The sequence below is a fragment of the Dicentrarchus labrax genome, unplaced genomic scaffold (assembly GCF_905237075.1).
Source record: "Dicentrarchus labrax unplaced genomic scaffold, dlabrax2021, whole genome shotgun sequence".
Classification (NCBI taxonomy): domain Eukaryota; kingdom Metazoa; phylum Chordata; class Actinopteri; family Moronidae; genus Dicentrarchus; species Dicentrarchus labrax.
The window spans coordinates 7,849,794-7,862,652 of NW_026136712.1; the positions used below are offsets into that span (position 1 = coordinate 7,849,794).

Below are 12,859 nucleotides of genomic sequence, written 5' to 3' on the forward strand. Positions count from 1 at the left end.
TAACTAATATAACTGTCCCTGTTTCCTCAGCCACACCTCCACAAGATAGTAAACAGCTCCATGGAGCTGGCCCAATCTGCTAAAGAACCCTACAACTACTTCCTGCTTCTCCGGGCTCTCTTCCGCTCTATTGGTGGAGGCAGCCATGACCTGCTCTACCAGGAGTTCCTACCCCTTCTACCTAACCTGCTGCAAGGTAAAGCCGCACACACAGTCATCCTGAACCGAAGACAAGTGTGAAAAAGTGTACCCCTCTGATTTCCAATCTTCCCTGTCCATGTAATTAGGTCTGAACATGCTGCAGAGTGGCCTTCACAAGCAGCACATGAAGGATCTATTTGTTGAGTTGTGTTTGACAGTGCCAGTGCGTCTGAGCTCCCTGCTTCCCTACTTACCCATGCTAATGGATCCGCTGGTGTCTGCCCTCAATGGCTCTCAGACTCTGGTCAGCCAGGGTCTTCGCACCCTGGAGCTGTGTGTGGACAACCTACAGCCTGACTTCCTCTACGACCACATTCAGCCTGTCAGGGCAGAGCTCATGCAGGTGGGCTTGTTCTTCTCATCAACACGACCAATAATTCCACTGCCCAATTCCATTATTTACTAAACTGCTTAGAGGGACATTTTTAGATCCAAAAAGTAGCTGATTCATATCCATTCTCTTAATATCACTAAGCATATCTGCCCTCTAGTGGTCAACAGTGGACATGAAAATATCTGCAGACAAAACACTGCTGAACTGTGTAGAGTGCATAATGGATAGATATGATTCTGATTATAATATGACTGCAATGCTATCAATAAAAATACCGTAGCTACCTACTGGGGCCTCCCCAGCAGTTTGCTAATGTTTAGTGTAGGGTAGCGGTAATGATTATCAAAACTGTCATGACTTCACAGTCTTTTGAGTAATACAGTTTAATACCCTATTTCTCTTGTTTCCTATGTACACCAAAGCTTATAATTTCCCTCCATATCTTCCTTGCCTGCAGGCCTTGTGGCGTACTCTCCGTAACCCAGCTGAGAGCATCTCCCATGTAGCTTACCGGGTGTTGGGAAAGTTTGGTGGCAGCAACCGAAAGATGCTGAAGGAGTCTCAGAGGCTGCATTACGTGGTGACTGAGGTTCAGGGACCAAGCATCAAGACCGAATTCACTGACTGCAAGGCATCCATACAGCTACCCATGGAGAAGGTGGGTAGTAGTGGCTAATAGTGAATTCTTGCATGATGTTCTCCACTTTGTTAGGTTGTTTGCAGAACTCTGAAGAGAAAGGTGTTTCGATGATTTCACTCAGTCTGAAGACCCCTTTTTACCTTTTGTATTTCAGTTCTAGAAAGAGAATTAAACATAAAAGAGCTTGATATTCCTCATTATTGTGCCCCACTGAGAGCAATATATCCTTGTCAGGGGTTTGTGTGTGAGAGAGAGAAAGTGAGCGAGGAGATGTGTGTGTCCTCCAGGTAATTAAATTCATCTCCTGTTTCTCCTCCTCATCCCCAGTCAGTAATCATCAATCTAGTGTGGGCCACCATGACGGCATTATTTACTCTCACTAATGGCTGCTCCTTCTTTCTGGCTATCTGTCTATGTGTTTGCCATCATCGTGGGTGCAGGCAGCAAACACAGACTCACACATGCTGCATAGCCACATGCACAGGCTGAAGGCATGAATCTCTAGCAGGCTTATGATATGGCTCATGATACAGCTCACGATACAGCTATACAGTTAGTTGGCACATTGAGAGAGGGTTTAAAGTGCTGTGAGGTAAACGGCAAGATCAAATAACACTGATCTGAATAACTTGAACGGTCACAATCCATCAATCACTGGTTTGACCTGCAAATCTTTGAAATTCTTCTGCTTCTTTAACCTTTCAGGGATTCTTATTTTTTTACTGACCACTTAGAAATATTTTCCAGGAAGTCAATTCTCTTAAAAGGCTAGCGTAGAAAGCTGTGTTTTCTTACAAATTTGCGTTCAGAAATCAACTTCTCTTTCTCTTTAATTTCATAAGAGTATCAGTAATTGCGTACTTGTCAGAGTTTCAGTCCTGACATTCTAATACACTGACAGGTCTACAATTCAATTCTGCTTCCCTCATCTCTCTTCTCATCCTCCCTCTATTCTTGCATCCTTTTCATCTTCTCCCCTCTGTTCTGAGTGGCATTAATTAGTTCATTTTCTCCCTTTTAAGTGCCTGGCTGCTGTTGGTTGTCAGCCCATAATGTAGAAATCATAATGACCTTTGCTTGGCCAGATGGCACCCTGTGTTACTTCCTGCAAATGAATCACATTTACTTAGATATATTTCAATTCAAATCCCATATTAATAATTTAGGAATATTGGCATTTTGCAACATGTTATTTCAGAATATAAAATGGAGAAGATTTTGATGTATGATTTGTCTGGTTTAATCCTTCCAAGGCGATAGAGACAGCTCTAGACTGTCTGAAGAGTGCCAACACAGAGCCCTACTACAGACGACAGGCATGGGAGGTCATTAAGTGTTTCCTGGTGGCCATGACCAGTCTGGATGATAACAAGCATGCTCTTTACCAACTTCTGTCTCATCCCAAGTAAGTAGACATTCTTGGTTTCATTTTGACTGTAGCATATGCTTAGATATTGTTGTAATTGTCATATATTTACATTTAATTGATTTTTCAGTTACAATGCTGTATTGAATACTAAATTAAAGATGTATACATTTTAACTAGAAAAAATGAAGCTACCATGATCTGATTTTGATTGATTACTCAGACATGACATATTCCATATGTTCTATACTGTATCACTGAGGTGACAAAATGCGTTTGCCAATGGATCCATGCACAGCTAGCTGTCCAATCAATCATCTCCCTCTTTGACCTTTATCTGACTCAACTTGACCTTGACCTCTACCCATGCCCACTACTTAACCCACCATTCCACATCAGCTATGAGTATACCATTCCACCTCGCCATTACCTCCACCCCTGCCCTGCCTCCTGCTGACATGCCCGGTTTTTCGGTCTCTCACGTCATATCTTCCCCAATCTCCCCACCACACGCTGCCTCATCAATTCTGTCTCAAGAGCGGGACTTGCTAATTACACACTCACAGGCTCCCCCACCACCACCCTCTGGCAGGCTTCATTGCAAGGCGGAGACACATACATGAACAGACAAACAGGAAGGGGGGTTCGTTGTCGGGTGGGTTAGTCACATTACCATCATTGATCCCCGGGCAGGGGCTAATTGTCTTTCCTCTGTCTATTTGTGCTAAACCATGCCCCTTACACTCTCCTGTCATTACGCACTAATACACACATGCACATGAATACGTCTGTGTGAACATTTCTGTGTGGATAATGAAGTGTGTCAGTTATGATCAGGGGCCTGCACCTGCCGCCTCCACTTGTCCGATGTCTCCATTTGCTCTTGAAAGATTTTGTCTCCTTTTTTCTCTCACTGCCTCCCTTCATCTTCTTCACACCATCTCTCTTTCCTCAGTATTTGGTCACTGCAAGTTCAGCCTTTCAGTTATAAAAGAAAAAATATACATAGAGCAAATCGTGCAACTAAGGAGAATGGAGAAGCGTTGGAGTGGCAGGCCCCCGAATGAGTGAAAGGCAATTGATCTGACATTCTGTCAATGCCACCCCCCTACTTTCTCCACCCGCCAGGTCCCTTGCTCCCCCCACCACTTCTCCTCCCTCCTTCAAAGAGTAGTCTTTTAAATGGCAATAATGAAATGAAGCGATCCATCAGGTCTGCCCCTGGCGTGTGGCATTATAAAACACAAGCTCAAGCATGGAGCAAACAGCTGCTCAATCACACCACAACCCAGTTGCCTTCAGCTGCAGTAAATAACAAAAATACCAACGAGGGACAAAGGGAGACAGGAATATAAAGGCAGACGGAGCTTAGAGGAGAAAGAACCTTTAAGGACAAGGAGAGTTACAGGACTGCAGTCAGGCAATGGACTTGGATCCTTATTTAGAATTTTGGACGAATGGACTGAACACAAACCATTTACTATTATGATTTTTGAGCTTAAAGAAAGTTTCAGTGTCATATGTTATTATGTTTTCCTTGTTAATATGTAATCCTTCATTGTGTGCTATTCTTCCCCCATTAGCTTCACTGAGAAGTGGATCCCCAACGTCATCATCTCTCACCGCTACAAAGCACAAGACACACCTGCCCGCAGAACTTTTGAACAGGCCCTGACTGGGGCATTCATGTCTGCCGTGATAAAGGACCTGAGGCCCAGCGCGCTGCCCTTCGTAGCCAGCCTAATTCGCCATTATACCATGGTCGCTGTGGCTCAGCAGTGTGGTGAGGGACTGGTGCTCTTCCTACTCTCTCCATCTAATATTAGCTTTTTATTTTGCCCTGGCATTGGCATTTATTCCCGGCTGCTCAGGAAAATCGATCACTTTCCATTTTTGTTCTTTCTCTGTTTTTTTTTTTTTTCAAGTTCTGGCCTTTTCATTTTATATTTGACCCAACATAAACATAGAATAGAAATATAATATTTATATTAAACTATAACTCATAGGTGCAGTTGTATCATCGTTTCATCTATATTAATATTCACATATTTCTCATTAAACTCCTCTTTTTCTTGAACCCAGGTCCGTTTCTGCTGCCATCCTACCAGCTGGGCAGCCAGCCAAGCACAGCCATGTTCCACAGTGAGGAGAATGGCTCAAAGGGCATGGATCCACTCGTTCTGATTGATGCCATAGCTATCTGCATGGCCTATGAGGAGAAGGAGCTGTGTAAGATTGGAGAAGTGGCCCTTGCTGTCATCTTCGATGTGGCGAGCATCATCCTTGGCTCAAAGGAGAGGGTAAATCACTGGGAGGAGAGTGTTGGAGGGTTTCACTTTTTATGCTCATTGTGCCAGTGGTTTTCTAGCTGCGGTAAACTGTGCTGGCCATTAACATAACTTGGGGGAAATTATTTCTGTGCAAGATCAACCTTCTGAAAATAACTGTTATGACAGATTGTTGCCTAGCATTTACATATTGGAGTTTGAAAAGGACATCTGATACACCTTTAATCAAATTCAGAGGATTTGTCATTTTACTATTATTATTCTGTGTTTGATTTATGTTTTCACATGTGTATAGTTTTTAAATGGGAATAAGTTAATCATCCTGGACTCTTCATCTTCAGGCATGCCAGCTGCCCTTGTTCTCCTACATTGTGGAGCGTCTGTGTGCCTGCTGCTATGAGCAAGCCTGGTATGCCAAGCTTGGCGGTGTGGTGTCCATCAAGTTCCTAATGGAGAGACTCCCTCTGATCTGGGTGCTACAGAACCAGCTCACCTTTCTCAAGGCCCTGCTCTTTGTCATGATGGACCTCACAGGAGAGGTGAGAGGAATTTACTGAATAATCTCATATTTAGCAAATCATTTCAAAAGGAGTAGAAGATTTACTAGCTTCCATTTGTTGTTGTTTGTTGTCTTCACGTGATGTTTTACAAAGGATTGCAGCAGGTGCAGTGTAACAACTCTCACAGTAGTGCCATTGAACTTAGTACTGTATTGATTTTCATAAGGTGTCAAATGGAGCAGTAGCCATGGCTAAGACCACCCTGGAGCAGTTGCTTGTGCGCTGTGCCACTCCACTGAAAGATGAAGAAAAGACGGAGGAGCTGCTGGCTGCCCAGGACAAGTCTTTCCACATGGTCACACATGACCTGGTCCGTGAGGTCACCTCCCCCAACTCAACCGTCAGAAAGCAGGCCATGCACTCCCTGCAGGTGCTAGCTCACGTCACCGGCAAGAGTGTTACTGTCATCATGGAACCACACAAAGAGGTGAAACAAAGGACTTTGAAGTTTTCTATAACTGTATATCAAGATTTAATTCCGTGATAGATTTGTGATAGAGACTTGTGTGTAAAATTCCCCATGTCTTTTCAGCTTAAACACAAAGTCACCATGGACTGATGCCTCTTCAGAGTTTTTTAATTTTGAAATTAAATTTGAGAGTGAAACACAAGATGTCTTTTAATTTGCATTAATTGATTGTTCTCTTTGGGTTTCTTTCCCTTCAGGTGTTGCAAGATATGGTTCCTCCAAAGAAACACCTGCTCCGCCACCAGCCTGCCAATGCCCAGATCGGCCTTATGGAGGGCAACACCTTCTGCACCACCCTGCAGCCACGCCTCTTCACAATGGACCTCAATGTCATGGAGCACAAGGTCTTCTACACAGAGGTATGCAAGATGCAAAAGTCATTAACATAAATCATTAATTAATTCATAATGTACCTTTTCTATTTTTTTGCGTATTCAAAAATAAATGACACCCTTGGGCACAATGTTACAGTATATTGTGCAAAGGAATTTCAAGCTTAGATCATGCAAATTTTTTTTTTTTTTACAAAAGATTAAAATGAGAAGTGTGTGTGTGCGTCCACCTTAACCATTTTACAGTGGACATAAATATCTTAACCACTTTTAGCACTCTGGTGTGTGTCCCCCTCTCTAGCTGTTGAACCTGTGTGAGGCAGAGGATGCTGCTCTGATGAAGCTTCCTTGTTACAAAAGCCTCCCCTCCCTGGTTCCCCTGCGCATCGCTGCTCTCAGTGAGTAGGACCTGCTGAACTTGATATTGGTCCCGATGTATTGTTTGAATTTTGCAATTCATGCTTATTAATTTTTTGTGTTGGTTGCATTGTTCTTGATGAGCCTAAATACCTGGAATTTGCAAACAATTCAATATAATATAATGGTCTGTCATGTTAGCAGAGGCTGTTTTGATAATTATGGTTGAGCATATTTTGTCACTTAATCTTTATTTTACTGCTGTGTGAATTGAATTAATAACTATATTACTTAAAACTTAAAAGCATTGGTGAAAATTTTAATTATGTTTTGAATGTTTTATTTTAATGATTTAGACACCTCTTGTCTGTCGTCACAAAGGAAGTGTTGAATGTTACTGGTGTTCTTTTTTTCTGTTAAGATGCCCTGGCAGCCTGTAATTACTTACCACAGTCCAGAGAGAAGATCATTGCTGCCCTGTTTAAAGCCCTCAACTCCACCAACAATGAACTGCAAGAAGCGGGCGAGGCGTGTATGAGGAAGGTCAGTGCAACATCTCTCATCATTTTCTTGTTGCTTTGCAATTGTTTTAGAGTTGGGTAATAACGCATGACATGATGACATACAGGAAATGTTACTCTTGAAATGGTTTTCACCCCCCAAAACTCATCATCTTTACCAAGTATAACCAGTCCATTTCTATTGTAGAATATTTTCAAATACACTTTCAGGTATTGATTTCTCATATTTCCAAAATCACTTATTAGACATGTCATATACAATATCACGATGTCATCCTACACAAAGCCTGAGAGGAAAATGTACTCTTGGGCCTTTTTTATGGTTTACATCCAAAATCCCAGTGCTGTGGAAATTTTCAGGGACGGAGTGTTCTGAAATGTAAAAATATTCATAATCCACAATCTCAAGACCGACTTTATTTCACTACTGTCTTGGCATTTTTATACACTGGCTCCTTTTTGTTTTGGAATTAATTTGGAGTTTATATCGATTACTTAGAAAGCTCAGACTTGGGTTATATCACTCACTTCAACTGCAATTCCCTTTGAGTAAAAACACAGCCAGAGACCCACGGACGTGACCTTTCTAAATCTGGATTAAAGACTGTGCCCTTAAGATATGAAGCGGTCTACCAAAGATCAGACTAGTGAATTTGGAAGCACCTTTTAAATCCTTTCTAAAATTACATTTTCTACAACTTTTTGAAATGGCCTTCTACTGTGTCACCCTTGTACTTTCCCCTCTTCAATTATCTTGTTTGTATTATTTGCTCCTATGTTATTTTATGTTTACATTTTTAAGTATAGTTTTTATTATCTTGTTTTCCATTGTCCTGTTCCATCCTGCTTCATTAGTCTTTTATCTGTATCACATGTCATTTGCCATCTTAGAAGTCCTTTGTTAATCCTCCCCTCATGCCATTTCCCCACCCAGTTATCTTCATATGGACCTCCCTCTGCTTTATCACACTCTCCCTGAACCATTCCCGCCTCTATTCATCAAAGTATCCATACAATCTTAGCCTCTATCCATCTACCCCAAGCTCTTTGTCTCTTTTTCCTTCAATTTATGTGTCCTTCATTTTCTTTCTTTACCACCGTCACTACTTTTCACTATCCTGTGATTTTTTTTTTTTTTTTTGCCTAGCCATTCTCTGCTCTCCCCATGCTTTCATCTCTGCCCTGCTAGCACTAATGAGCGTTGCCATGGCCCGATCGATACAGGATGGAGTGTTTGTTCTCAGCACTGAGAGGAAAATGAATGTGGCTGCCATGCATCATTCCCTCCCTTCTGTGTGAGGGTGTTGGGTGTGCGTCATCAGTGTTTGGTGTTGGCATGTATGCTTGTTTACGGCTGGTCATGCCCTCATTTGAGTGGCCTTCGATCATTAATGGAGACACAAGGAGCAGTTCAACACAAGACCAGATTTAATGTAGTAAAAAGAAACATTTGTGGAAGGGAAAGTACAATGGTTAAGTTTAATTCACAGACCTGAATGATACTTTTAGAAAAAAAACGTTTTATGTAGATTTGTTAACATAGAGCAAAACAAGCCTGTGTCATACTGACTGCACCTTAGATATTTCAACAACACTATCTTGTTTATTTTGCAGTATTCATTTTAAGTGTCATTTAAACTTTTTTGAATGGTAAATAATATTTTCCTGTACCTTATTTTAGTTCCTGGAAGGTGCAACTATCGAGGTGGACCAAATCCACACTCACATGCGCCCCCTACTGATGATGCTGGGTGACTACCGCAGCCTGACGCTCAACGTGGTGAACCGCCTTACCTCTGTCACTCGTCTTTTCCCCAACTCCTTCAATGACAAGTTCTGTGACCAGATGATGGTGAGGAACTTCAAACTCTGACCTCTTCCTAATCTCACAACATCTTTTATTCAAAACACCTGACCGCACTAAATTCAGTTTATCATGGCATCAACATGGAGAACATGGCAACCAAACCTTTTAACTGTGGCAGTATAACTATTAGAGAAATTACTTAGGCCGTTTTTCTTTGAAATGGAAAATTAACTAGAAACTACTGAAATATGATATTATGAAAAATAGTAACATTATTATTTACAGCTGCTATTGGCAGCAGTAAAAGTAATAATATCATAAAAACATAAACCTACAAGACAGTGTCAAGACCTGCATTGCCACAATATATTAGTATTGCTGCGACAATGGTTACTGTATGCACATTTGTCCGCTGTATAATAGTTTCATGTTTAAACAAAGCTTTGCAGCAGATGTATTTATTAGGTGAAAATATGTTTATTAGTTATTACTTGAAACTCCTCAGTAAATATTCGGTCCTCTCTGTCTTTCTTAGCAACACCTGAGGAAGTGGATGGAGGTGGTTGTAATAACACACAAGGGAGGCCAGCGCAGTGATGGCAGTGTAAGTATACACAGTTCAGACATACCAGACAGCCCCACACATACCTTACAGCACTGAAACTGAATGCAAATGCAGTGAAGGGTTGTCTTGTTTCTTTTCATTTACATATGTAGAAATCTCGTTTGAATGCAGTACAGAAGTAGTTATAGCCTAAAGGAGCAATACAGCTGTCTACTGGCACACTTTTTTTATTTAGTTGACATGTCCTGTCTAAACCAAACTGCACTCACTGAAGGGACAGAGAAATTGCCCCTTACACACACAAAAAGCCATAGTCCCATGTAGTCAACACCTCCTGAATGTGGACTCCTCCCAGATGAGTTGTGAGTGGCCATATTACAATCAATGATTAATTAGGCGCCAGGCAGGCGATGGTGGGCCCAGCGCTGCGTCTCCTCATTATCTCCCCGACAGATAACCTTGTAAAGGCAGAGAAAAGGTGAGAGAGAGGGAAGGGAAAAAACAGCTGCCTCTCCCTCATAGAAATAATGTCCATTTTTCCCTCCCTTCCTTTTATGTGAGTTCATCCTTCTCGCATATCAAAATGGTGTGCTTAATTAGATGCAAATTGGCCCTTTGTCTTTCCCTCCCTCCAACTTGTGGTCTTTGTGCGTGTTGACAGCGAGGCTGGCAGTGACAATAAAGCCAGGGTCAAGGGGTCAATTAGCCTAGCCTGATAAAGACAAAAACTGGAGAAAGAGGGATGGAGCCAGGCCGAGGCAGATGGTCTTAGGACATGTAGGCATGTAAGACAGTTTTGACAGACAGGGAAGAATATGGAGTGGACTAACAAGCTGTGTGGAGTAAAAAGCTTGTTTAAAAGAAAAAGAAAACTATTTTGATTTGACTGAAAGGGTTCAACAAAAACAAATTGTCAGTATCTGTGTTCATGACCTGATATCTGTCAGAAGAATGTTTTTTTTTTCCAAATGCCACGGATCCTGTGTTGCTCGACTAGCATTCCAGTATGGCCCCTGCCCCCTTATTCACCCACTGCTGAGAAAAGTTGTTCCTGAGGTCACTTGTAAAGGTTGCCGCTGTCTCTGCATTCATTTCATTATCACCCTGTCTTATCTGCTCACCTTCCATATGGAACAAAGACAGACAACACACAACCACACAAAAATGCACACATACTGCTCTGCTGACTCTGATCATTGTCTCCCGTTCCGGTACAGCCTGCGTTGGAGGGCGTTGAGGTGAGATGTGACCTGGTGTTGCGCCCTCTGTTGGTGACTCTGTCAGTGATTTAAACCTAGTTAAACCAATGTTGTGCTGGTGAATTGAACCAATGTTGTGGTAGTGGTGCTGGTGGAGTTGCCCTGTATTTCTGTGTCCCTGTGTCTGTGGTCGTCTTCAGAAATGTTACCGTCATCTCAGCCTCGTTCTAACCTCACATTTTGACTGTTGTAGAAATGTTATCCCCCTTTTTCTTCTACCTGTTAAGATATGGATACTACAGGGTTTATTAAAATGATCATGAAGCTATTTGTTTGTGCCCTATGCAAATGTAATCCAAGACTCCGAGGGGTGCTTCATACCAACTGTGGAAAGTTGGCTATCTAATGAGCACGAATTGCATATACAGTTGTTTTACTAAGATTCATCCTCGTTTTTCCACAGTGGCTGTCCATCAAGACTGTCTGTCAGAAGTGATTAGTTCCATCATCTTTTCAAGAATTTCATTCACTCCTCTCTCCTCCGCTCTTTTTCTCTGACTCTTTCTCTAGGAGATGAAGATCTGTTCTGCCATCATTAACCTTTTCCACCTGATCCCAGCCGCACCTCAGACTCTGGTCAAACCTCTACTGGAGGTGGTCATGAAGACAGAGAGGGCTATGCTCATAGAGGTAGGACACCAACTCCACTCTTAGGACAGTCCCTACAAGTCCATCCTATTGTATTTTAGAAGTAACATTAAAATACACCACGCCACATGCAGACAATGAACACCACTGGAGGATTAGCTAGGCAATTTAAGAAAAAGGAAGCCTTTAGTTATTTTTTTTGCTAACCTTTTCCATCCATCATTTCCGTGTTATTGTAGAAAGCAAATGTTTTAGAAAAGATGTCTTATGAGCTTTTTTTCTGTTTATTAGTGAGAAAAAAGATGTGGAAAATGGCTGTTGTTAAAGGATGTTACAGCTTGAAAAAGGCTAATTGATGTTACTTAATAAGCTTTATAGTAAGAGTAAGAATGCGTGATAATTTTATGATAAATACTTAAATGATCTCATGATATTGTCTGCTTCCTAATCCGTTTTGATCTATAGCTGATTTATAGTCTTAATGGCACGTTATTGCTGTTAAGCACAGATATTCAGAGTGAAGTGATAGAATCTAAATCTGGATTCTTCTTTTTTTTCCTTTGCCACTTCTCTTCTATCTCATTCATCCCTCCTGTGCCAGGCCGGCAGTCCATTCAGGGAGCCTTTGATCAAGTTCCTGACGCGTCACCCATCTCAGACAGTGGAGCTGTTCATGATGGAGGCTACGCTGAACGACCCCCAGTGGAGCCGCATGTTCATGGTCAGACACTGGCAGTTTTAAGTAGCAGACCCCTCAGTCTTTTCATAGAGACATTTGCTATTAAAATAGCATTTTGTTGCCTCAGTAATTGGCTATAATTAGGGATATATTGGGTGTTTTGAGGCTCGCTGGTCCTGTTAACCCCAAATATAAATGGATGGATGAATCACAGTAAAAATTGTTTGTTTCTTTAAATTTGTTGTTGACCCAGTGCAGTACACATTCTTCTCTCTAGTCTCACTATATATATATTTTGTGTGTATAGTTACAGTATGTATATGTGTTCATATGCAGAGTTTTCTGAAACACAAAGATGCCAAGCCACTAAGAGACGTGCTGGCCTCTAATCCCAACCGCTTCGTCCCTCTGCTGGTTCCCGCTGGCACTGCAGCAACTGTTCGACCTGGATCTCCCTCCACCACCACAGCCAGACTGGACCTACAGTTTCAGGCTATCAAGGTATACATGTTTTCATTAGTGTTCCGTCAGTATTTACATCCTGTATACACAACTACAATTTGTCAGGTGAGATGTGTGTAATTCCATTATATTGCCTCAAACTTTTTTTTTCCTTCTCTGTCCAGATTATCAGCATCATAGTGAAGAATGATGAGAGTTGGCTGGCAGGGCAGCACTCCCTGGTCAGCCAGCTGAGGCGAGTCTGGGTCAGTGAGGCCTTCCAAGAGAGACATCGCAAAGATAACATGGCTGCCACCAACTGGAAGGAGCCCAAGCTGCTGGCTTACTGCCTTCTTAGTTACTGCAAGTATGTACACTCAAATTGTAATGGGGATATGGTTGCCTAAATGTTGGACAGTTTGACATTTGAGACCGAAATTACTCGATAACAG

At 41.9% G+C, this 12,859-nt stretch overlaps 1 protein-coding gene across 3 annotated transcripts in view; it reads left to right on the forward strand.

Annotated features, from left to right (window-relative positions):
- Nucleotides 1-12,859, forward strand: part of trrap (transformation/transcription domain-associated protein) — a 79,545-nt gene that overhangs the window by 9,894 nt on the left and 56,792 nt on the right. For 2 of the 3 annotated variants that reach the window (XM_051417460.1, XM_051417461.1), the window contains exons 19-36: nucleotides 31-196; nucleotides 288-544; nucleotides 993-1,193; nucleotides 2,429-2,580; nucleotides 4,125-4,324; nucleotides 4,624-4,841; nucleotides 5,171-5,368; nucleotides 5,556-5,816; nucleotides 6,056-6,217; nucleotides 6,492-6,588; nucleotides 6,969-7,090; nucleotides 8,750-8,920; nucleotides 9,411-9,479; nucleotides 10,658-10,678; nucleotides 11,210-11,329; nucleotides 11,889-12,008; nucleotides 12,303-12,467; nucleotides 12,593-12,774. In XM_051417460.1, coding sequence (XP_051273420.1) covers nucleotides 31-196; nucleotides 288-544; nucleotides 993-1,193; nucleotides 2,429-2,580; nucleotides 4,125-4,324; nucleotides 4,624-4,841; nucleotides 5,171-5,368; nucleotides 5,556-5,816; nucleotides 6,056-6,217; nucleotides 6,492-6,588; nucleotides 6,969-7,090; nucleotides 8,750-8,920; nucleotides 9,411-9,479; nucleotides 10,658-10,678; nucleotides 11,210-11,329; nucleotides 11,889-12,008; nucleotides 12,303-12,467; nucleotides 12,593-12,774 — 2,882 coding nt within the window. The remainder of the gene's footprint in view (nucleotides 1-30; nucleotides 197-287; nucleotides 545-992; nucleotides 1,194-2,428; nucleotides 2,581-4,124; nucleotides 4,325-4,623; nucleotides 4,842-5,170; nucleotides 5,369-5,555; nucleotides 5,817-6,055; nucleotides 6,218-6,491; nucleotides 6,589-6,968; nucleotides 7,091-8,749; nucleotides 8,921-9,410; nucleotides 9,480-10,657; nucleotides 10,679-11,209; nucleotides 11,330-11,888; nucleotides 12,009-12,302; nucleotides 12,468-12,592; nucleotides 12,775-12,859) is intronic. The other variant, XM_051417462.1, reaches the window with a different exon arrangement.